Source organism: Phalacrocorax carbo, chromosome 11 (genome assembly GCF_963921805.1).
Source record: "Phalacrocorax carbo chromosome 11, bPhaCar2.1, whole genome shotgun sequence".
Taxonomy (NCBI): domain Eukaryota; kingdom Metazoa; phylum Chordata; class Aves; order Suliformes; family Phalacrocoracidae; genus Phalacrocorax; species Phalacrocorax carbo.
In genome coordinates, this window is record NC_087523.1 from 6935691 (window position 1) to 6960532 (window position 24842).

Sequence of the window (24842 nt, forward strand, 5' to 3'; positions counted from 1 at the left end):
TAACTCAGTAAGTAGCTACAGAATGTACTAACAACGCTGTGCCTTGCTTTTCTAAGGGAAATAGAGCTTTTGTTTTAGTAGCTTTATAAAATACAGCAGAGGAAGAAAGGCAGTTTTGTCTTCTGGAATGTCTATTTCAGTCTCAGTGATGTGGTGCTCAAATAAACTATAGCACATTTAACCAGCAGTTGAGGACAGAGACACATGTACTAGGCACATCAGGGAAAGGGATTGTATACAAAGACTAATTAGCATGAAATATGAATACATTCATGAAGTACTCTTGATCTATAATGCTCTTACAGGGAGTATTATTTATATGAATTCAATGAAAAAGAAATTCAGAAGTTGAACTGAAAAAATAAGTGGGTTTTGTTTGTTTTTAAACAAACAAAGATCTATATTCCTGGAATAAAACACATTCTCTATGAATAGGTAAAAAGGTTAGACTGAAAAGAATGCTTTCTCTAATGTCAAAACAGGAAAAATAACACTCAAAAGATATTATTTTTCAAGGTTTGTTGTTATTTATTTTTAAACTTCACTTTTTGCAAAGAAATTTAAGTTAGGTACTAGAAAAATCTGTTTAATTTGAAGTTAGTTACTCAGAACATGACTAAATAGCCCATCCAGTGGATTTTACAGTAGTTTTTTGTTAAATGAACTGTTAAGATTATCTGTTGTGGAAATTTTCCTAAATTGCAGGTTATCTTCAATGTGCAAGAATTTATATCTATATATGTACATAAAATGCACTGGTAGTGAGTTGGAGGTCAATCACTTGTCTCTTCTAGGTCTGTGTTCTATAATTCTATGCAGGATGGTTTTAGAACAATGTCTTTTGCCTCCTGATGTTTTATTTGTAGCCATGTTTTCTGGAAACTTTCTCAATATTTATGAAGGAGGCTCTATATCCAGCTGCTGTTTAAAAGCTGAGCATTGTAATGCAGGTTCTTCAGCTGAAGTAGAGCCACGCAGCTGGCTGTGAATTTGGCTGTGAATTTGTGACCCAAGTGAAGGTGGGAGGAAAAAAAAAAGAAAAGTCTGGAGGAAAGGATGGAAAACAGATCAGCTGCTTACCTGGCCAGCTTGTGCTGACTGTTAAATAGACTGTGCACCTATATTTTAATATCCTGAAAGCTTCCAGCAGAGTTCCAGAAATAACAGTGTATTTGTTTAAATAAATAGAAACCCACTGTAAACAAAGATGTAGGTAAAGCAAAACTTATGTCCTTATGGATAAAATAACTCTTCTAAGTTTGTATTAAAGAAATGTTCCCTCCGTCTTTCAGCAGCACCATAGCTAGTACATACCATATTACTTCCTAAATGGACTTTCTTTCAAATTTCTCTGACATGAAATACAAGTGTAAACTGGCAAAATGTGGTCTGATTCATGACCCAGTTCCCATTACATATCATGTTGCCCTGCAACATTGTCATGTTTACAAAAACTGCTCCTCTCCCCATTCCTGTTGGTTTTATGTGCAAAACTGATTTTTCTTCCTTTATTGCTGACCAAAAAAAAAATAATTCCTCATCTGTTTCTGAGATTGCAACTTTTATCTGATTGATAGTTGTTGCAAATGTAATGCTTGAACAGAATATCTGCCATTGCAAGAGTTTCTGCCATGAGTAAGGATAGCTCTATTATCTAAAGGAATAAAGGTTCTTTGGAAAACCTTTGGAAACCTGTTCAAAAGCTATCTAAAGGATTAAAAGTTAAGAATCATGCTATTAATTTTCTGAATTAATTGAGAATTTGAAAGTACTAGGTACATAGGCATTAACACAGATAAAAAGCTGATAATTCTGTTGAGTTATTGAATTATTCATTAATGATCTCTAAATGATGTGAAGTTGAGGGTAGTTTTGTATATTCTGTAAGTGTCGTGTCTTGTGCAGTTGTGGGAAACTGAAACTTCACTGAAATTTCATTCTTCCAGGTACCTTTTTCTGTTCTTTAAGGTGGTAATATTTTAGAGTATTTTAAAATACTATTACAGAATAAGTTTCCAATGTGAAGTAGCAAGTGAATAAGGAAGTTATGACTTAAAGGCTCTCTAAAAGCAAAAAGTCCACATGGTAAATTGACCGTTTTTTATAAGTGGATGTCCAACTACCTGTAAGTTGTGTATTCTGAATGGTAGTACGCATGGAATAAGTTTTGAGGTCTTCCTTTTGTCCTTTTTTGTTCTTAAATTTAAGACATTTAGATCATTAGCGCTGAGACGCTACCTTCTTAATGAATCTTTCTAGCCAGATTTTGCTTATGTTGGTAATGTAAAGGTAAGCAGAGCATAGATTACATTTGCTAAATTTAGAATGTACTGTGGATTCTGTATGCATATACGCTTAAAATGTACTGCAGTGAATAGTGAACCCAACTGTTGGTAAAGGTGAGAGACTGGTAGCTGTGCATTTCAGGACTATTTTTAGTCTGCTATAAGACAAATGGCACAGTTTAGTATTCTGGTAGGTCCCCTAAAATTAATCCTGTAATGTGGAAGTAATTTACCTTTTGGCAGATAATCATTGCACATGTATTCAGTGAGCACCTGTGTGTTTTCAACACACTTTGAGATACTTGGACCCCGAGAAAGGTTTTTCAAGGTAAATCTCTTAGGAGGTAGTAGTTACACATACAACCATCCAGGGCTGTCTTCAGGCTGGCTGAGCCCAGTATTTTGTCTTGGACAGATGACTGAGAGCCAATGCTTAGGGAAAAGAGTAAATATATGTTAGTTAAAGAGACAGACATTTAACATATAATGTTATGTACATAAACTAAACTAGTGATACTTCCCGGCTTCCAACAGTTTTTTCTAAGCCAGAGGTAACATCTTTCTACATAGTGGAGTCTTCATTGTATTTTGTCTTCAGTGAACTCGTGATCTTTTAGCATTCATAACCTGTGGCATTGATTTTCTCTGTATGTCAAACAAATGTGTAGTTTTCTAGTGTTTCAGTCCTGCTGCTTGCTAGTCTTCCTGGTTTGTTGCCTCCTTTTCCTGTCATTGCAAGTCTCATTAATACCTAATTTATATTTATTCTCTGCGTGTTTTCAAAGACCACAGAGGGGAAGACCAAAATTGTACATGATATACAAAAGGCAAACAGTGATACATCATTGAATCGTGGCCATTATCTAATAAGTGTCAATTGATCTCCCCCGGTTACTGGCGGGGAACCTCTCTGTTTTGGTTGTCCTGGTATGGAATCATCAAATGTCTCAATTACTGTTTGTTTTTCAGAGTTTCATTAGTATGCCAGAAACGTTTTGCTGTCACAGTATATTGAAACTCTGTTGAGATGACCTTAGTTAGAATGATGATTAATCAGAATGTTTGTAAAGCAGAAAGATGCACTACGTCTTCCCTGTGACAGTGTGGTGTGGCAGTTCCTGTTCCAAACAAGTCACTGTCCTGTAATGTGTCTGGTTAAAACTGTAAGTAATTCTAACCTAAAGGTTGTAATAACCTGTGTTATTGTCACTGCCATGTACCAAAAATATTTGTGCCCACATATGATTAGGTTATAAGGTATGCTTCTTATAGATTACGTGCAACTAATTAGATTTGATACCATCCATGACAAGGCCACAGTATCCAACACTTGCTATGGAAGACTAATTTATCAACATTTTATAAATAAGGATAAAAGTTGCTATGTGTATTTATCAACTATCAAAGCTGTGACTTCCAGTCAGCTTCACAGGGCACTGCTTACTGGTTATAGAAATTAATGGAATCTATTAAAGCAGATAATTTCCCAATTATTTTTAATATGATCCTTTTCCCCTGTGAAGTTATGTGCTGGACCTGATGCCTATGTAAGCATCCCTTTGAGTTCTACTGGCTTAATGAAACAGTAAATACCAGCTAATTACCAATATTTTTTTTAAACTCTAAATTAGTAGGAGAATAGCATTCCTTTTTACTAAAAATTAAATCAAATTTCCTAAGTACTAAGTCAATGAAAATGTAACTGTGTATTTCACTGTGTAGGTCAGAGTGTATAACCAGGATGTACCCCAATACACACACAAAAACTACAGTGGGTCTTGAAGATGGTAATCTGAGTGGTTTGGGATTTTAGGTACATAGAAGTGAAACAAATTTTCATGCATGTTTGTTTAAAACTTTGATTGTAAAGAAATACTTCAAAAAGGGAGAGGATGCTAGAATGTGCATTTGGAAATGTGTGTTTTCCTTAGTGTTTAAGTATTTAGTCAGGAGCTTTATGTGTCAGATATCACAGTGAAAGGGGAAAACAAGTTAGCGCTTCATTTTTAGTAAAATTTTAGTCCATTCCATTAAACAGTAATATCTGTTTAACCTGACTGTATAAAAGGATTTTTGGATCTTGGGATCTTTTTTTTTTTAGCGTCATTATTTCTAAAATTCCTTTGCAAAATGCGATTCCTTTAAGTGTCTTTATTGGGAAAGGTGTGCCTTTTACAAGCGTAATCAAGAGGAACTATAGCCGAGCTATTCATTTAAAGGTTTTTGTTTGCTAGGCTTGTCATAGTCATAACAGAAAATAAGTTTATAAAAAACTTGATAAAATATGATAGTAATTTTTTTACATTTTGTTTTACTTTGAGTTTTCTTTTGGTCTGAGTCTTGATGCTTTTCTTTTACTTTTGAAAGCTGTATTGATAACAGGCCTACCAGTTTGCTATAATTATTTTCCAGGTTCTACTCTATCTCACAGTTCTGAGGTGATGATGACCTGATATCAGAGGAAAAAAATATAACTGACACATGCGACTGACTAAAGTAGAAATACTATTTTAGGCAGCATTTTATTTTTATAGGCAAATGTCATGTCTGACCCATATAAAAACTTACTATATTTCTTCTAAAATGCATTGACTGATCTTTGTAGTCATTAGTCAAGCACTAATATGTAGGTAGCAAAGATGTAATGTCTCAACACCCAGCAAAACCAACTGAGGATAAGCATCTCTTTGGAGCATGCTCGAGTTAAGCGTCACAGATGTCGAAGCAGTGGTTGTGGCAAAGGCAGAAATGGGGTGGACAATCCTGAGGCTTTCTTCTATATAAACATTCATGGTGGGAGTGTGAGAAAAGAGTTCACAGAAAAGGCTGCTAGCTTTTATTCCAGCTTCTTACAAGCACATTGTACAACACAGTTAAGTAGGCCCATTGAGGATATTCTCAGATTAATCTTTGTTTGCCTGCTGTTGTTTGATTTCTAATGTTCAGAAGGAGTACTTGCATGTATTTCTGTGACCATTTTATGTGCTGAATTGTTAATATTTGCTTACTGTTTTTCACTTTAAACAAAGGCAACATCTTTTGCCTTGGTCTTTAGCAGAGTAAACAGAAGGGAGCAAAATCAGTTGTGTGGCCTTTTTTTTTTTAAAAAAAATACAGTATTTGTGGCCAGACATCTACTTGATTTCAGGCTGTTGATAGAAAGCTGAAAGCAACCGCAGTATGGAGTGGTTAATCAAATATACTTTAACTGTACAACTTCACTGCACAAGTTCCTGCTGCAGATTTTCAAATTGCTCTTGAAACTTAGATTAGTTACAATTTCAGGGCAATTTTAACAGAACTAGAAATATTTCATATAGTCATTAAATGCGGTGGTCAAATATAATAATAATAATAATTGTATTATAAGAGCAAATAATAAGAATTAAGATCCTCTGCTATTTTTTGACAAAACTAATTTGTAAAACTAAGTAATCATTTTTTTTTCCATAGAGCATAATTTGTTGGGTTGATGTCACTTCCTTCAGCTTGATTGCATTAATTAGGCAAAAAACCATACAAGATTGCAAGAGATTCCATGTTTTTTTCCCCGTCAGTTTTATTTTTTTATCTTTAGAGCTCAAACTAAGATCCACTTTCAGATCAATTACTTGCTTTATTTGTAATTTTTTTTTTTTTAATGCTGTACCAGGTACTCTTCTGATTGCAGAAAGGACAGAGTGACAGCAGGAGTGCTTAATTAATTTTACTTCAGGAATTGATAACTGAGTGATTTTAGGTGAACTGCAGAATGCCAGGTGGCATTGGGAATAAACATGAGATGACACAGCTGCTGACTTAACTGGCAAGAGGGCGCGGCTAGCATCTGGTAATGCTCTGGCATTTGCCTCTAGATTTTTGACAAAAAGGTTTGCTATTTGTCAAAGTTTAAGACCAAATGACAGTGTGTCGACTCTAAGTGACTTGGATACCAGACCATTTTAATCTCCAGTTTGTGCGGTTCACAAATGGCATGACGTCCGTGTTCTGCAGGACGGATGGCACAGTCCAGGAGAGAAGCTGTGGCTTCAGCTCTGCCATGCATAGTCCAGGTGCAGGACCGTGGCATCTCCCAGAGTCTCTCCTCTAGGATCCGTTGAATATTCTCTAGTTTCGTTGGTTACAGGATTGGATAGAGACTACCTCCATGGTCACGGGTCCCTTTAGTCTGCACTGTTGTTTTCTGACTTATTGCCATTGACAGGGCCCTGCTCCTTCAGGATACTTCTGGACCCATTTGCACTTCTTGATGATAAACAGGTTGTTTGTGTAATTTGGCTATCTGGTTCCTTGAGCATGTAAAACTTGCCCAACTTTGTTCTGTTGTCTAGAAGAAGAGGTTGGTCATATTTCATCTAGGTTACTGAAGCAAGTGGCTGCGGGAAGTTCACAGGCTTGTGCTAACAGCTGTGCTAGCTAGGCCTAACGTGTCCGAACTGCTGCGGTTTCATTTGGGTGTAGCGAGCATGCGGTTACGCATGTGGAAAGGCAGTGTTGGTGTACTGTGAGGGAAGAGAAGTGCAAATTTGAGGCTATGTTATGTTTGACTTTCCTCCCTTTGACTTTTATTTCCATTCTTGGGTGCCTCTAGAAGTAATGCAGAAATAGAAAACTATCAGTAGCTTCCCAATATCATCAGTTTAGCCAAGCTTAAAGAAGTTTGATTATGTTGCAGTAAAATTTACTGAATTTTTGTGCTACAAAACATCATCTAATTTTCCAGTGGCTTTCCTAGCTCATTTCATTATTGTACCAAGTTATATCACATGGGATTTTTTTTGAGTGAACTTCTTAGTGTAATTAATAGGTTCATCTGTTCAGGCATACTTCTGTATGTATAGTTTACAGCCCTTGAAACTCTATGTATACTTAATATTTTTTCTCCTATATTCCCCTATTAGCTGTAGAACTTCTTTCAGGTAAAGGGAATAATAAAGCAATTAATTTCTTTTGTATATTTACTTTTGCTGCCAAATACTAGTAAATGCCATTGATAAGCCACTTGACAGATGAAAATAAGATGAAATTACTCATTTCCTGTGACAGCATAGGGGCATTTGTTCACGGTGGGTACAGACCTGATCAAAATTGGAGATAAAAGCTCAGGTTCAGATAGGCTACGGTTCACCTAAATCCCTGTTTTCTCCACACTGGAATTGAATGTACTCCTTTTTGTCTCCCTTTAATTTTTATCCTCATCATGTTCATGACTGTCAGTTTTTACTCTAAATTCTTTATTAAAATCATTCACTGCCTAATTAAAAAAAAAAAGGGGGGGGGAGGTTAATATGAACTGGACATTTCAGCTCAGATTAAAATGCTTTAACAGCTCCAATAGCATTAAGTAAAATTGTACATATTTTTAAAAATTTGTCAATGCCACTCAGTAGCTAAATTAATGAACAGGTGCAGAATAGTAATTTTAAAAAGCCAGGTTTTTTTTTTGCTACAGAAATACAAAAGTACTGGTGGTAGAATTTTTATCCTAGTTATATCTCTGAAGCATTTCACCATGTTTTTGTATGTTTTATGCCATGGTTATCATTAGTCTTGTTTAATGTATTTTAAACTTGCATAACATTTTGTTTGGTGTTGCCATTTTTTCTTTAAACCCTACATGGGTTTCAAGCAGTGTGCTTTCTGTGGGATTAAATTAGTTCCCAGCTGAAGGTATCGCTAAAAGTACACACTTGAGCCGCACATGCTTTGCGTAAAGTAAGATGAACAGAAAACAGTCCCTTGCAGCACGTTGCATCAGCTTTTTTCCTCTAACACTGATAACAAATATGTTGTTACTAACAAAATAGAGCTCCAATCTAAATTAGAAAAAAAAAAAGTAGGTTATGTAACATTGGTGTTTAGATCTGGATTTTCTGGTCTTCAAAGAGATGTCCAAGTATGCTAAAACTACCTTTTCCCCTGTTGCTTTATCATACTGGCTCTCTTTTCCTTTCCCTCTCCTGTCTGCTTGAAGTAGACGGTAAAGGAAAATAAACTCAACAAAAACATTTTATAGCTGTAACCAGCATGAGATAATTATGCATCAGTGGGTATTTTGTCATTTCACTGGCTGTTAATTAGTTTTTAAAAAAATGCTTGCTTTTTTCCTACTTCTTCCCAACTGAATGGGGAAATAGTTTTAAACAACCAGGAGTATAATTTTCTCCCTTTCTTCAAAACAAAAAAATCCGCACAGGTATGTGTGATTGTTTGTGTGTGTGTGTATATATATACTCCAGATGAGTCCAAATACTAATCTACATAAATTTGTGTGAAAAGGGATTAACTTTCAAGAAGAAAAACAGAGATTTAGGGTAGGGGGATTTAAAAATGCTTTGCATCAACACAGCAGAAGTGCATTAGCTTTGTCAGTTACCAGAGACATGGCGATCTGAAATATGAGAGGACAACCTGACAGGCCCTTTTCAGTCTCAACTCTACTCTGTTGGTACACAGGCTGCTTTCTCATGGTGACAAAATACTTGGGCTTCTGGACTGAATATCTCGAGATATTAATACGTTTTGCAAAGCGTGCTTGCTAGAGTACCTGGACAGGCGTAACCGCTTCTTGGAGGGTTCTGCCATCTTTCCAGGGCTGTTAACGCAACGGAGGACTGACGTAAACTTGATTAGTGAGTAAGTTCTGGGAAGTGAAATAGGTGAGCCATGAATTTGGAGGGCTGAACTTGGATCAAGCCTGATTTAAGGTGGGGAAAAAAGCTAATCATGTTCTGAAACAAGAGAGGCAAACTTAAGCAGGGCACTCAGGGGTGGGTGGCTAGCTCAGCAAGGATTTGGGTGGGAGATGGACCCTGTGGAATAAAGCTTCAAACTTGGCAACCTGACGTGTCTTTTTTTCAGTGTCCTATTTCTTAACCAGTTATTGTGGTCAGAAAGTAAGGAAATTCATACTCTGCACCTTTTTCCCTAAACTATATGGAAATCTGGGTATGACTGTCACTAGTTATAGGTACTGTCTGTAAGACTTGTCAGTTTTAAAACAAGCAGATTTTGAATGAAGATGTAGGCATTATCCATGTGCTGTGATGAATAATCACAGCACTGAACTCCAAGGGCTGTATGAAGTAATACAGATGCGTTAGCTTCCAGATTGATTTTTCATCTTGCTTTTTTGAGCTACTCTATGTTGAACTGCTATAAAATCCTTTTTTTCATCTCTCCCTCTGGTTCTATGGCATCAGACCAAAAAGCGTCTCTCATCTTTAAACAGGCATTTGTGAAGGGAGTACCTGAAAAGGGTTGGGAGGTTGGTCAGCAATTGTATATTGATTCTGAAATGTATCAAGTAGCTTTTTATTTATTCAGTTATTTTGTTAAACTCTGTAATCCATGGTCCTGGCACAGTCAAGTCTGCTAAAATGCCCTATGCAATCAGAGGGAGGGAGAGCCACTAGCAGAAGAGGGAAGGGCCTGGCTTTTGATAGCTCTCTGATGCTTAAAGTAATCTCAAGCATGGGTCAAACTGTGTTGGAGAAATTTGGGTAATTTAACGTCTCTTTCTGCCTATGAGTATTAGGTTGGTAAGAGTGGTGTTGATGCTGGATTGTGACATAAGCAGCTAATTTGAGTATTCCTCCATGCCCTTTTTTTCAGTTGGCATAAAGCTAACAGTCTTTAAATTCTCAGGCTTGAAAAGGTGAGAACCTTTGGAAAGAACATATTCTCTGGTCTTTTCCAAATGGAAAAGTTTTAATCTAACCCAGACATTAATTATTTATAAAATGGATGGTTTATACATGAGGGTGTTACAGTCCTTCAGGCTTAAGCAAGTAAGAGCAGCCATGGTTTGTTATCAAACTTTTGAATGTTTGGTCTTTTTGGTTCTAAATGTGGTTACTAGTTTCACAACCACTAGAAGAGTGCAATCTGGAAACGCCTGAGGAAGGATAATAATGAAAGCTCCTTGTTTGGCCTGTATGAGCAGAGGTACCTTTGGGAATTCTGACCCAGCCCATCTTCTGAGGGGCTCTTTCTGGAAAATATTGTATGCTTTAAAACTGAACCCCCAAAACCAATTTTCATTTTTTGATACTGCAGTAGCTGAGGAACTCAATGAATGTTTTGAGTTGGGCTCATTTAACACCTTTGCCCTTGAACTCTTGCTCACAGGGGTTTCTCTCACTTGCCGAGTCTGATCAGGTGTACGTCAATTACCCTTGTAGGAAAAAAGTAACATTTGTGTAGGGTGATGTTTGGTAACAAAAATGTCTGTTTTTTCTTTTCTTTTATGACTTCTTATTTTTGATACCTCTGCAGTTTTGCAAGCCACAAGACACTGGCTTTGTGTGTGTGTGTGTGTGTGTTGTCTTAACTGGTTACAGGACAGGTTTGTGTTTAGTTTCACAACTAATGTGACAAGTATGGTGCCCTGGGAGCTGATTGTGAGGGTGTGTATTTGTTCCACACTTTAAAGACCCAATCATATATGGAAATACAGAGGGTTTAGTTATTAAACAGATAAAGTTTGGAATAGGTCACTGATCTTGAATAATTTCTCACACCTGTCTCAACAGACGCAAATCCAGGCTTTTCACTAGCTTCTGTTGGTCTAACAGAACTTATAATGTTTATTGACTTCTCATGGGACAAGTAATTTTTATCTCTTGGGTATCTTTTGTTTGTTTTGTTGAGCACCTGGTTTTATTTCCTTGTTTAATTGGGAACAATTAGCAATAAAGGTGTGATTATTTCATGGAGTGTCATTTCAGGATTTTAAATGTAGTTTATTATAGTTCAAGGGTCAGTGCTGGTGGGAATTTTGAGTATTATGAAGTGCATTATCAAGTTGTTGAGTAGCTCTGTCCTTTTTTAAAATATAAAGCAAGCTGGTCATTCTTGTGTAGTTAGGCTTGCAGAATAATGGCAGGGCAAGTATTGCATTGCATTAGAATCATCTTTTCTCTTTAGCTTTTTCTGCTTAGGCTTTTTAGAGGTAGCTGGGGATGAGAGAGCTGTCTTGTACTAGCTTAGTTAACGCTGGTATAAAAATGCCCAAGGTAAACTAATTATTCAAGTGGTATAAACCCCGTAGAATTATTTTATGCCAGATGTGCTCCTAGTGGTAATGTGTATAAGGTAAAAATAACTGTTTTCTTTGTCCTGGTTTTTTGAGAGGTTGAAACTGAGGCTTTGGTGCTTTTCTTCACACTAAATCTGAACATCTTTTCTTAAGAGATACCTCTAATAAAGCCCATGGTGTTGAAATTAGTACAGTGAAAAACGATGCTTGGAGAAGAAAGGCATATTTAGTCTGCTTAAAAACTTCCTCTTGACTTTCAAGTTTTTCAGTTACTTTTGAGAAACTTAAAATGTTCATTAAATTTAATTAATGTTAAGCACGTTAAGTTTCTATTTCTTCAATGTCAAATATGCGATATTTAAAAGGAAAAAAATCCTTGTTAATGAGTTTAGTTAATTAATACTTAAGAAAATTATGTAAAAATTAAGTATGTTAAATTATGCAAAAAAGCAGCATACATTTTAAGTATTTCAATAGTGTGTTACTCTCTACATAATTTTAAGTAGTGAATATAAGGGTAGTGATCCTTGCTAATTAAAAAAAAAAACCCACACACCAACCCCCCCCCCCCCCCCCCCAATTTAAAATACATGGTGTTTTCTTATTTGGTTTTGCTCTTTACCAGTGCTAACATAAATAGTAAAAGCCTACATTTATATAGTGTGATAAATCTCAGATGATTTATCTTGGTTTTGGATGAAGAACTTCAAATGGTATTTGAGTTATTAATGTTTCAACAGAGGGCACTCATGTGCTTTGAGGTAACACCAAATCACTGTGTTTTTAAAGGTGCTCAGAATAAACTGCTGCTGAAGATAACAAATTTTGTGGGTTAAAATATAAAAATATAATTTGATAGTGCTTGGGAAAATTGGTCATTGTAGTATTAACATTTTGATTTCATGTTCCTCCTAATTTTGTATATTTGCTTTGTTCCTTTGGACATTTTAGAGTACATTGAGGCAGCAGATTCATTTTGCCTTGAACTGATTCTAATAGATGCATTATTATGGCATTCTAGCTGAGTTGCTATTCGTCTGTTAGATTTAACAGTTGTAATAATGAATGAGAATTTAATAAATACATTCTTTACAGCTAAGAAGACAGTAGAAGAATCAGAAGAAAAGAAAGCAGCTCAGTCAAAGAAAAAGATTAAAGAATTAAGAATTTTGGATGGAAAAAGTGCACAAAACTTATGTAAGTGATGCCAGATGCATTAGGCATATAACTAGCATGTATACACATGCCTGTTGTTAAATGTTTTATTTCTTTTTTGTTTATATGTGCAATATTATTTTTCTAAAAACTGGCTAATGTGAAGATGAGTCTTAAGCTCAGAAGTTTTTTACATATAAATGATTTCAATTCTCTTCTAAACTTAAATGTTAATGAACTATTTTAATTTTAAATAGAAAGTTGCTTCTTTCATTAATTGCTTTAGACTGGAAGGGTGAGGGAAGGCACAGTGTTGTAGGTTGTGTGGGTTGGGGTTGAGAGGCTGTTCCTAACATTTTTTTCTGGTTAGAGCAATGGAGAAATAGAGCTTGATGGGGTTAGACTTTTAAAGAGAAAAATATTACGAAATAGGTTAAGTGCAAATACTACTGCTATAAATTGCAAGGGAAACAGCCCCACCTATTATTTTTAGCTTGCTGCTTCTTTCTGTAATTATGGAGAGAAATCAGTCATTGAGAGTAGTAGATTCTTTTATTTGAATTGAAAATACGGTAAAATGTCACTAGTCCATCTATGCCTGTGTCAAATGAAGTGTGTAAAACCAAATCTGTGTATTGTTTATTACCACATCCATGAGCACATTTTCTTAAGCAGAAAATGCACTATGATACAAGTGATATAAAACTGAAGTTTTGAAAATATGGACGCAGGAAAATCAGCCATAGTAGTTAGGTTGAATATACAGCACTTTATTAAAACTGTATGCTAATCCATCTGTGTTAGGATAGTTTGTAGTTTATTGAATGGGGCTCTGAGATCACATTCCTTTGAGCAGTCCTATCTTTGAAGGGTGTCACAATATACATTCTCTCTTGTGTAAGTTTAGTTACCCTGAAAAGTGATAGAGAGGGTATTGTTTTTTTTGTCTTTGCCCAGCTCTTCATTATCCTTTTGACATGGAATTTTTTCTAGAATGTCATGTAAATATCACTCAGCCAATTGTAAATTCAGTACAGCTATTCATGCATGGTTTTGAAAGCAAAAAATAATAGCTGAAGTCTTCTAGTGGATAAATTAAGTCTGTTTAAGTAATAATGCAGATATGTCGCCAATCATAAAGACAGGACTTGATTGCTAGAGATAAGTAACACTGCTCGGGAGCACCTGAGGCTGATGAAACAGTTAAAACTGTTGTCATAGTTTCATTTCTTAGAAGTGAAATTTGTAAGTTGAACTGCAGTAGTGTGGCTCCTCTACTGTTTGTTTTATATGGAAAACTTCATAATGAATTATCTTGATTTGGATCAAGATATGATTTCTGAGTTGCTAGAATTTATTTGCTTTATATCAATCTTTTTGACTTTTTTGATTCTAATTACTTATTGCTGAATTTCAGCGATATTTTTGGGTTCTTTCCGTTTGCCTTATGAAGAAATAAAAAATATAATTTTGGAGGTTGATGAAGAGAAGCTGAGTGAATCCTTGATTCAGGTATGTGAAAATGTTTCTGGTTTTGTACGTAGATTGTTTTCCACATAAAAATGCTGTAAAGGTATAAGAATTCAAAAGTAAGAGTAGTCTAGAGTTTTCTGGATATCAGCTACCAATGCATCAGTTGTGTTTACCATTTTATTTATTTCACCTCTACTTTTGAATATGGTCGATTATAGCAGGAAAACTGTCTTTATAAGACACTGTTAACAAAAGTACTTTTGAATCTAACTTTATGGAATTTCTCTTTCGAAAAGAAGCCTCTGATAATTCCACTTCTCAGTTTTGAAGGCAAGCATTTACTGGATTAGGCTAGTGGATAATGAAGTTTCATCAGTCTTGTGGAAACATCTCTGCTTGTCACTAGTCATAGATGAAACTACCTGAATGTTTCAGGATACTGCTACAATCTAAACCCCATCTGTAAATCAAGCTGACTCTCAAGCTGGTTTGGTCTTATCTTGAGCCCCAAATCTCTCCAGTGGAGACAAGAAAGTATGGAATACAGCTTCTTTGCATCCCTCTGATTTCCTCTCAGCAGTGGGAGAGCAAGTGTGTCACACCCCCATGATCTCTGGGGCATGACAAAGTGTGACAGAGAAACATGTCAACTTAAATTAAAATGGCATACAGATGTAGCACACCAATGATACTGGTATTGAATTGTTTAATATACAGAGATTGATTCTAGCTGACATACTCGCCTCTACTTATCCTTTTGTCCTTCCCTGTCTCCTGCTTGCACCCTTGTCCCCATAAGGCTTTCTAAATTATTTTCTTTTCCTTTCTTGGACCTGGGCTAAACTGACTTGCCTGGTCTTTTCACAGTTAGTTATGTAATTCAGAATGTCTTCAAATCTTAACATGATTTTTTAAAATAAAATTACTATGTTGCAAAACATACAGTGAAAATGGAATGAAATTCATTAAATTAAATTTAATTGTCCTTTGCAGTTTTTCTTGTGCCATCAAGGCCCTCTTATATTTCTGGAGTTTCGTTTTCCTGAGGCTCTAAAGGAAAGGCTGCTATTTTCTCATAGACCTCAAACTATTGGACTCTCAGCAGTACACACAGTTATGTTTTCTCATAGTGTCATATTCTGAGACTTAAACCACTTAACCTAATGTGCTTGAAAACATAGTTTCAGTATCCAAAATTCTCATCCATATTTCATTTGGGATAATCCTTGATTAGTTTTTTTCCCCTTCCTGGTTTTTGGGTTGCTATGGCATAAGGTTTTTGGAAGTTCCCATTTGATGGGAAACTACTTCCTGTCTGACTTAGTTTGATGTGTTTCACTGTGGCGTCTTGCTTCAAGGTGTGCCAGCATGAAATTGATTGGGTTTGGGTATGGGCCCTAAAATTAAATACAGGACATCTCTAATATATATTTACTTTTCTAAAAATACTATCTTTGGCTGCTAAGTATGTTTTCTTAGGAAGAAGCTTATGCACATGATACGTAGTACTTCGTAATATAAAGTCTTAAGTTTATGCTTATTGATCAGGCATGTTGGATCATTTCACTGAGAAGCCTACAGGATTAGTAAAATAAAAAAATCAACAGGAAGAAAAAAACCCACCTTGAATACCTCAAACGCAGGGTAGTTTCATGTTGGTATAGTTGCCTCTACAACAAATGTGGAGATATCTTGAGACCCGGATTAAGAGAAATAGGATGTAATATGTTGTCCTGAAATATAAGTTCATGATCTTACGTGAAAATTGTAAGATGCTGGAAGGTAATGTTGCTTTTCAGTTGGAAATGCTTGAGGCGAAGTGAGTCTGTGCTCAACAGGACAAGTAAAGCTACCACTGCGGTGGAGCTGTAGGTGGAGCAGCAAAGCCCTCACCTGGTTCCAACCACCTGCCTTGGCCTACTTGTCAGGGTGGGGGTACAGGCTGCCCACCCTGGCCTACTTGCAGAATGAGAAGCAGAAAAGCCTGCAAGCTGCACAAGTGCTGTTCAGTAGTAGCTGAAGCATCGGTGTGCTTTCAACACTGGTTTGGTCACAAGTCAAAACAGCATCATAGGGGCTGCTATCAAGAAAATTAACTTCATCCCAGCCAGACCCAGCACACCATAAAAAACGCAAATATGATTGCAAGGTGTATCAGGTCAAGTATTTCCAGTAGAGAGCATAATTATTACACTTTTGAATAATGAACTTGTAAGACCTTACCTAAAATACTTGGTACATTTCTCAAAAATGAATTCAAAATGGAGAAGCTGAACTTAAAAACTACTTAAGATGAGTGAGGGATGGAGAAACAGTCTACAGAAGGAAGATAGAAAAGATTGATTTGATTAGATTAGCAATATAAATAGCTGAGAGGGGATATGACTACATCATATCTATATGGGGAGCTGTGATGTGCATAAGCATCGGGGAGAAAAATGGAGTTGCGTAAGTAAAAGGCAGTGTTACCACCAGAATAAATGTTTATGAATTCATCATGAATGCAACTACCTTAGAAACTCAGCTGCCTATAATCTTCGAAAAACCCGAGGCTTTGGAGATTGGTCCGTTTCTGAAGGGAATGGTGTGGCAGAGTCACTTCTAATAGCGGGGAGATTTAGCTGATAATCCAGAAGAGATACCTTCTGTGTTTCTGAAGCTATTCTTAGAAATATGTTGGGTAAATGGGCTGTATCATCTATTTCATGTTCAGTCTATTCTGGTTTATTTTTATTCTAATCTTCTGACTGAGTTCTTAACTAGTTTACTAGTTTAACAGTTCTCAATACTACTGATTGGAAAAATGTTACGAAGCAAACCTTGCTTTCATTCATGCTTAGGATAACTGCACATGTGGAAGCTGCTTTGTTCCAAATATCAAAGTGGTGAAAGCCAAATGGGTATAGCATAACTGAGCATATAGAAAAGTGCTTTTTCAGTTATGCTTCTCAATTCCTCATTTCATCCTGCTTTTATAACTTATATTGTAATACTTCCTAAAATTAATTGGATTAATCAGTTTGAGTATGTGTAGTTTGATATACTGTTACAACTATTCCATGAGGAAAACACTCTAGGAAAAAATATTCTTAATTCCCAGTGTGCCTTTGAGATAAGTTCTTGTAAACATACAGTTGTCAAACATCTGTGCAGGAGAATTCAGGGCATTGTGACAGTGAGTAGTGAGTGATAGTTTCAGCCTCCTAATGTCAGCTTTAGATTTCTGCTACTTCATATGTTTAAACAAACTGCTTTACCCTGTTTTTATTTAAGCCCAGATAGTCATGAATACATTATGAAACTTTGTTTCCTAAAGTACTAACAAGGATTTGAGGGTGTGATCACTGAAGCCTTTAGATTAATTTTCAGTTATTCAATACAAGTAATGAGAGTAAACAAATTTAAACATATATATGGATGGCTGCAGTGCTAGTAGAGCCAAACTCTCATCCTTAGAAGCTGAGGGTAAAATGAGTTGGTCTCTTAGCTCTAGACCATAAAGGGGTGTGGATGAAGAAAAAGAAATCATGAAGCATGCTAAGAGATTTTGGTTACAGGGCTAAAAAACCAGGAGTTTTAGTAGTAGGTACTTATATTTCTGTATTGATGGGGGGAAAAAAAAAAGGTTTACTGTAAGTTTATTAATGTGTGATGAAATATAAATATTTGACAAATACTGTGAAATTACGGATGCTGGCCTTTGTTCAATAGTCTACTTAATTAAAATAGGTTTTAAATAATTACATTACTTAGTTACTGCCTGATCTTTACCAGCATTAAACAGTCAATCAAATGAGCAAGAATGTTTTACAGATCCTTAATTATTTGTTAAGTAGTAATTTGTGGGACATGGTTTTGGGTTAATAGGAAAGGGAGCATGCTTAGGTTTAAACACAAGGCCATAGCTTAATTGTATGACGTACAGGTGAATCTGATGCTTATCTCTGTCAAGTATATTGAACTGTGCTTGCTGAGACACTCAGTAGCTCTTCAGTGTAAGGGTAAAAAAAAAATAAATCTTTCTGTTACAGGGATGTTTTGCATGAGACTGCTGGTCATCTTTATTTTTCCTTATTAAGATGGCTGAATATTTGATTCTTTCAGCTTGGAGAATTAAGTTAGGCTATCACTTGTAAATTTGACAAATTAGACTGATGCATTTCTGGAAGTTGTACCTTAATGCCTAGTTCATCAAGCCTGGCAGAGTGATCAGTAATCAAATTCTCATAACGAATAAGAATATTGCAAGAGTGATGGCAAGATTGGTATGTTCTACAAGTAAGATGGGTACCTGTAATAGCACAGGTTTTCTCCAATTAAGGTTTTTATAGCTGGGAAAAACATGCTTCTGTAGCGCTGGCTGTTTTTTTTTCATTTGAAAAGGCACATAACTTTTTTTCATATCAGAGTGTTTTTGTAACATAGACCTAAAGAGTCATTATCGGTTCTCTGATAGTGTCAGTGTGCATGTCCCTTTTATTCACATCTTACGGGACCACATGGCCAACACACCTTTTCTGGTGGGAGAAGAACTGATGTGCCAATAACTGAACCAGAAGAGCTTCAAGTTAAAGGAGCATGTTCTGAAATGTTTTACTTCTAAGACTAGTGTTGCAGAAAGTGTCAAAAGATTTAAATTTTGTAGCTGTAGCACATTACCTTATCTTCACTAAAATCTGTGTTGTAGTTAAAATGCTATAGAACTGCATATTCTATAGATACTTTGTTGGAAGTAAACCTCTAAACCTGATGGTGGTTCTAACATTTACTTATGCAAGTTTCAGAGGATGGCTTGAGTAGGACCTTCTTGTTGAAGAACATGGACTTAATCCTTCTCTCTTTAATACGTTGGCACCCACTGCCTTTGTGCAGAAGAAAAAAAATGATTTTTGTGTGAAGGCATTTTTTTTCTTAGTTGTTTGGTACCGGAGTCATTGCACTGTGGAGTTGGGTGAATCTCATGGTGATTTTTCAAAAGTTATTAATAACAAAAGTGCACTACTACTTTGGCCCCTTTATGCATATTAAGTGTCTGTATCCAGCATACAGAAACAGGTTGTCTGCTTTTATTATGCATTTAGGCAATTCTCCCCCTCCAAAAATCCCCCTAAGGGCCACAGTGAGAAAGCAGGAGGCATGGTGTGTTCACCTAGATACGGAGGTATTTCTGCCTCCTCTGGAGAGAAATGTCTCCAACTCAGTCCCTTTGATTTCTTCAGTGGCTAGTACTTGCCCTTAATTCAACACCCTTTGAAATTCCCCAGAAGCACACTTGCCTCCAAGCTACTGCAGTGTTTTGGATCCTGTTTCCAGTCTCCAAAATATTACATCGTTTTTGTTTCTTGATTTTCCTGTCATAAGTCTTTAATATGAACAAAGGTGGTCAATGGAGATCGAAAATGAAGTAAAGGGCACCCTCTGTGTGTGGACAGCTGTAGTGTAATCGTATCAGTTAGTAATACTTTAATTCCCTTGGTTTTTTGGTCTTAAGATTGATGAAACTTTTTGAACAAAAAAGGCCTATTGACTCTTGCTAGCTTGCGTGAGTGTAAATGTCTACTCTTTTTCCCTTGAAGAATTATATTATTCTTTTGTTTTCAACTAGCATATATATATAAATTAAATACGAGCTAAATTTTTACTTGAGTATCTCTTAAAGTATTCTTCAGTCTTAATATAAATATTTTATACATTTAGTGTATCTGTATTTTGAGATGTTAAGATCATATAATAAATCATACAGTTTTGCTTGGGGACATGTATAAGATTTCAAGTAGGTTCTACTTTATGCCGAATTCTGGCATATACAGATCCAGAAGATCTGTACAATTGTGAGATGTTGCTTATTTTTATGTAAAGTGTTTTTAAGTTAAGTTTTACGTAGTTATTTGGAAGGTCTAAAGATTTTTACTTTTTTAAAGTAGTTATGTGTTGCTTTACCCAGACCAGTTATTTCTTGGTTAATATTTAATGGCAAGATGCAATCATGAAGGCAAAAAAAGATTGTAGATAGAGTGTAATTCTTCAGGGTCTTACACCATCAAGAAGTTTTGCCCAATTTTTTAATACTGAGAAGGCATTCTTCAAGTTAGAGACTGTAACAGAGGTGCTGATGTCTGTATTAAGTAATTACTGGTTTGATTTGATGTTTATATAGTGTTAAAGCTGCATAAATAAAATAAGCTTCCCATAATTTCCTTGTGCATTTCCATGTTGTGGTGTTTTAAGCATGTTATTTTAAGATCTCAGCTAGCTTAATATAACAAATTTAATATAATGCCTTGTTTGTTTTAGAACCTAGTGAAGAATCTTCCTGAGCAGAAAGAACTCAATGCCTTAGCTGAATTAAAGGATGAATATAATGATCTTGCAGAACCAGAACAATTTGGAGTTGTGGTATGTATTCATGCAGTAATTAACTGGAGAGTTCTATTTTGTCAAATAGATTAAAAAGAAAAAATTTATGTTTAAATTATTTTGGTTAGTGTTTTTGCAAGTCCTGCAGTAGGAAAAGTTACCATTTATTTATTGATAATTAATAATCTAAAAACCTTTGTAAATACATATTATGTGTTTTTCTGGAAGCCATTATGGTGTGCAATTAAGAGCAACAGACACTTCTGTGCCAGACCAAATCTTTTGCCTGACTGTCTTGCCTTGTATGCAACTCTTGTATGTTTATTAAACAGTTACAGAGAACACTATGTTCGGGTAGTTAAATTTCCAAGAGTTCATAAACGGCCCATTAACTTAATGACATTGACAACTTTGATAAATTTTTTTCTGCTGTATCAAAAACTGTAAACAGCTGAAAGAGTTAATATGGCTGTAATATCTCATGTTTTACTCTTTGGTTAAAAAAAGGTGTGTGTATATATGTACACATATATGTATGTATGCATATACATATACAATATGTGTGTATACATATACACACACAAACACATAGAAACTTCCAAAACTGATCTAGAAGAGGTATAGATTCATCTTAGAACTGAAATCATAGATCATACTCTGTTGCTTTTAGTGTTGTTCGTGTGTATAGCTATTCTAAAAGTAGAGATATCGAGTATTATAATGGCTAGAACCTGTCTCTGAATGAAATTATAAAATTTGCATAATTTACCCTAATACCTGCTGGTAGTCGATTGTATGATACCAAGTACTAAGCTAGGACTTGGAAGACTCTTTTTTCTGCTTCTGGTCTTCTAATGACCTGATAAGTCCTTAGGCAAATGAGCTCCTGTTTTCACTTCACTCTGTCAGTCCAAGACTGTAACGATGGTGATGTAGCCTCTGTAATGTGTTTAGAATTCATCCGTAACTTCACAGGAGCTAGGTTTGCTCTTGCTGGATTTTTATAGTGTTATGTACATTAAAATGTATTAAAGCTAAATAGAGGTCTATTAAAAGGAAAGAGTGAAACCAGTATTTTACTAAAAAGCTCTGATTTGAACATAATTTGTCTTCAGAAGCACCTTTTGAATGATTTGGGGGTGAGAGGCGTGGGGAAAGTGGTGGGAACAGAACATAATGTGACCTAATGAGATTTTTGGAGAGGATTTAGAAAAGGAAAGATATCAATGACTTCTTTTGAAAAACTTTAGGCTATTGATTTTATTTTTTTTTAATATATAGCATAAAGTTCCAAAAATGTTTTATTTTAAAACAAAGATGAGGAATTTTTTACAAATGTGATACGTTATTTAGTCTTATTGCAAAGTCTGCAGTAGTAAAACATTATCATCTATTTATTGATCTGTAACAGTCTAAAACTCTCTATAAATATATATTTGGTACTTTTATTGAAGGAATTATGGCATGCAATACATAAAAAAGATAATTATAGTATAATATAATAATATATCACAATGTCTTTTAGATGTATATTAAAACATCCATATATATGACTGTATATGGTTATGTATTATCTGCACATATATGGATATACTACACGATATATAATCCATATTATATTTCATATACATACATATATATGTGTGCGTATATTTAAAAAATCTGTTTAAAAGCACTGGAGGAATACCTTGTTACGTCTTTGTCGTGTAACATATGCTTTCGGACTGACTAAATCAATGGGATGGAATGGCAGTAGTACTTCCTAAAGCTGGGCTTTTGATCCCTGGGAAGGCAGGTGGGCAGGCCACAACAGTTGCCCTGTCTGTTTTGCTGTTTCCTGCTTATTTTTGAAATGGGAAGGGGCAAAGGATGCCAGAGAGCAGCTGATTTACCAAATGAATATTTCCTTATTTCCCTCCTACATAAATAATGCCAAAGTGGGAAATCAGATTTTATGCAAGGAGAGTATCTGAAATGTGTCTAAGGGAAACACAGAATGGAAGCAAGTGAGGAATAGGCATTAGGACAAATGAAGACTCTGATGCCCATGAATTCTATTCAGTCAACTATCTAAGAAAAGAAATTCAGAAAATTGTGCATAATTACCTTTTTTTAAAAGACACTGTAGGCATTCCTCCATTTTACTGATGTAAGTTCCTTAATCTGTCACCCCTGACCTTTATAACTTGGATCCTTTCCCAACTCAATCCTTCTTCTGCCACACATTTCCCTTTTATAAACGTCATACCTACCAAGTCTCTTCTGCTTCAGCCTTTCTCCCCTATTCGTTTTTTTCTGCATTGCTCTCTATAGCATTTATGTAAAGATATTTCTGAATTAGTATCTGTTTATCTGCATCCTCCCATCATGCTGCTCTATGGTGGGTGGTAGTAAATTACCCTTCTGCTGAAGAAAGCTGTGACAGTGGCACTGCATTCAATATTCAGCCACCTTTGTGGTCAACTATGTTTTCCTTATATACAGTCAGAATTTTCTGAGTGTTGTCTTGTATTTTGCTTCTTGTCCTATCACCATGCGCTTTCAAGAATCCTCTGGTTCTGTCTTCTCTGTACTATCTCTTTAGGTAGCAACAGATAACAGAGTCAAGAGCAGCTATTCAGAGAAGAACAGGTGTTGTGGATTAACCCTGGTAGGCAGCTAAGCACTGCACAGTTGCTTACTCGCTTCCCCCTCCCATCCCCAGTGGGATGGGGGAAGAAGAAAGGAAGAGTGAAAGCAAGAAAACTCTTGGGTTGAGATAAAAGTTTAAGAAGTGAAGAAGTGGAAGAAGAAAGAAAACAAAGGCAAAGAAATAAAACAAAGGCAATTACTCACTGTCACCCATGTGTTAGACTAATACAGAGCCAGTTTCTGAGCAAAAAATGGCTAACCTACCTGAGCCCCCCAGGTTTTATTACTGAGCATGACGTTACATGGTGTGGGATATCTCTTTGGTTAGTTTGGGTCATTTGCCTGGTCGTGCCCCACCCCAGCTTCTTGAACACCCCCAGTCTACTCACTGGGTTCTGCAGGGTGAGAAGTGGAGAAGGCCTTGTCACCGCAAACACTGTTCAGCAGTAGCTAAAGCATTAGCGTGGTAACAGCATTCTTTTGCTGGTTGTTGTTTTTGTGGATAATATTATTTCCCCAGTTTCACCTCTGGGCAAAAGATATTACGAGAGAGATTCATTAATGTCTGCAACTTCATTAATCACCTACTCTGAAATATTGGCAGGGCATAGGAGAGGCAGGATCAGGTTTTGCGTTTTGCATTGATTTGGTTGTAGTTGACTAACGGCCTTTTCATTTTGGGTATATGCTAATATGCTGGAAATGAAAGACTGAAAATAAATTTAAGGTGTAATTATTATAGCTATCAAAAGGCTGGTCCAAGACGATGCAAATGTTTTTCATAAAGTGAAGACGACCTGCAGTAAATAAGTTTATTTCATTCTTTGCCCCACATTCAGTTTCATCTTGCCTGGATGAGTATGAATTTGAGAAGGGAAAGAATGTAACTGGTAGTCTAGTTGAACTGTTTCTATGTGAATTGGCTACATAATGAGTATAAATGACAGTGCAAAACCTAAGTTTTCTGTCATCAAATGTGAAGTACTGAGATACTACAAAACTTAAGTATGTGAGAACACTTGGAGAATGTTTTTGTTCTTGGATTGTTTACCTCCAGTTTAGAAGGCTGCAGGTCAGAAGAAATAGTTCTTTTATTTTGTCTTGACGTAGAGGTAAAACAGAAGCATTTAATGAAGTTGCCAGTTTACAAGTACTGCGTATTAAATGTGTGTAGCTAGTAAGTGTTCCTCGTACGCTTTTAACCAGAGTTTGAATTAATGAAAATTTATGTTTTACTGATAGATGTTTGAAATCCAGTTGAACTGAGAGTAGTAGCTTTGGGGTTTTGCTGCTGTTGGATAGTTTGTTTAGGGCTGTCTATAAGTTAGGTCTAGCACTTACTCTTTTTTCCTCACTCTTTTTATATAGTAGTTTTGTTTCTTTCTTGTAATCTTTCGTTCCCAGAAAATTATACAACTATAACTGAAAGTCACTTGAGAAACTGTATCCTCTCTATTGGTTGTCTTACGTACCTTGGGATATAAGATTTATCTGACTTATGATTACTGCTGGATTAAAACTGAATGGTCCTTGTTTTTTCACTCAGTTGTCTTACATATTAAAGTCATAAAAGTATTCTTGTTTTCCAACAGTACTAATATAGTCATGATCACTTTTTCATTGAGTCGTTCTTTTGAGGAATGCCCAACCTCAAAAAGTTGAGAAAGAATTTTAAAGTATTTAATGGAACATTAATTAGAAAAAACTGCTTAATCAAACATCTCCAAATGGTGATATTTGCCTTATGAAGAGATTAAGTTTCCTGGAGCTTGTTTGCTTATTCAACTTCACCATCTGGTTTAATAAAAAAAAAATTATGTTTCCTTATGGGTAGTGAGCCTGTCATATTTTTAGAGGCCTTTAACTACATTAATACTACTAAAATGCTGGGTTTGTTTCCT

The 24842-nt window shown here is 35.7% G+C and overlaps 1 protein-coding gene across 4 annotated transcripts in view; it reads left to right on the forward strand.

Annotated features, from left to right (window-relative positions):
- DIAPH2 (diaphanous related formin 2) overlaps positions 1-24842 on the forward strand; it is a 254044-nt gene that overhangs the window by 74574 nt on the left and 154628 nt on the right. For all 4 annotated transcript variants that reach the window (XM_064462901.1, XM_064462898.1, XM_064462899.1 and 1 more), the window contains 3 exons: positions 12421-12522; positions 13898-13992; positions 20248-20349. In XM_064462901.1, the coding sequence (XP_064318971.1) occupies positions 12421-12522; positions 13898-13992; positions 20248-20349 (299 nt within the window). The remainder of the gene's footprint in view (positions 1-12420; positions 12523-13897; positions 13993-20247; positions 20350-24842) is intronic.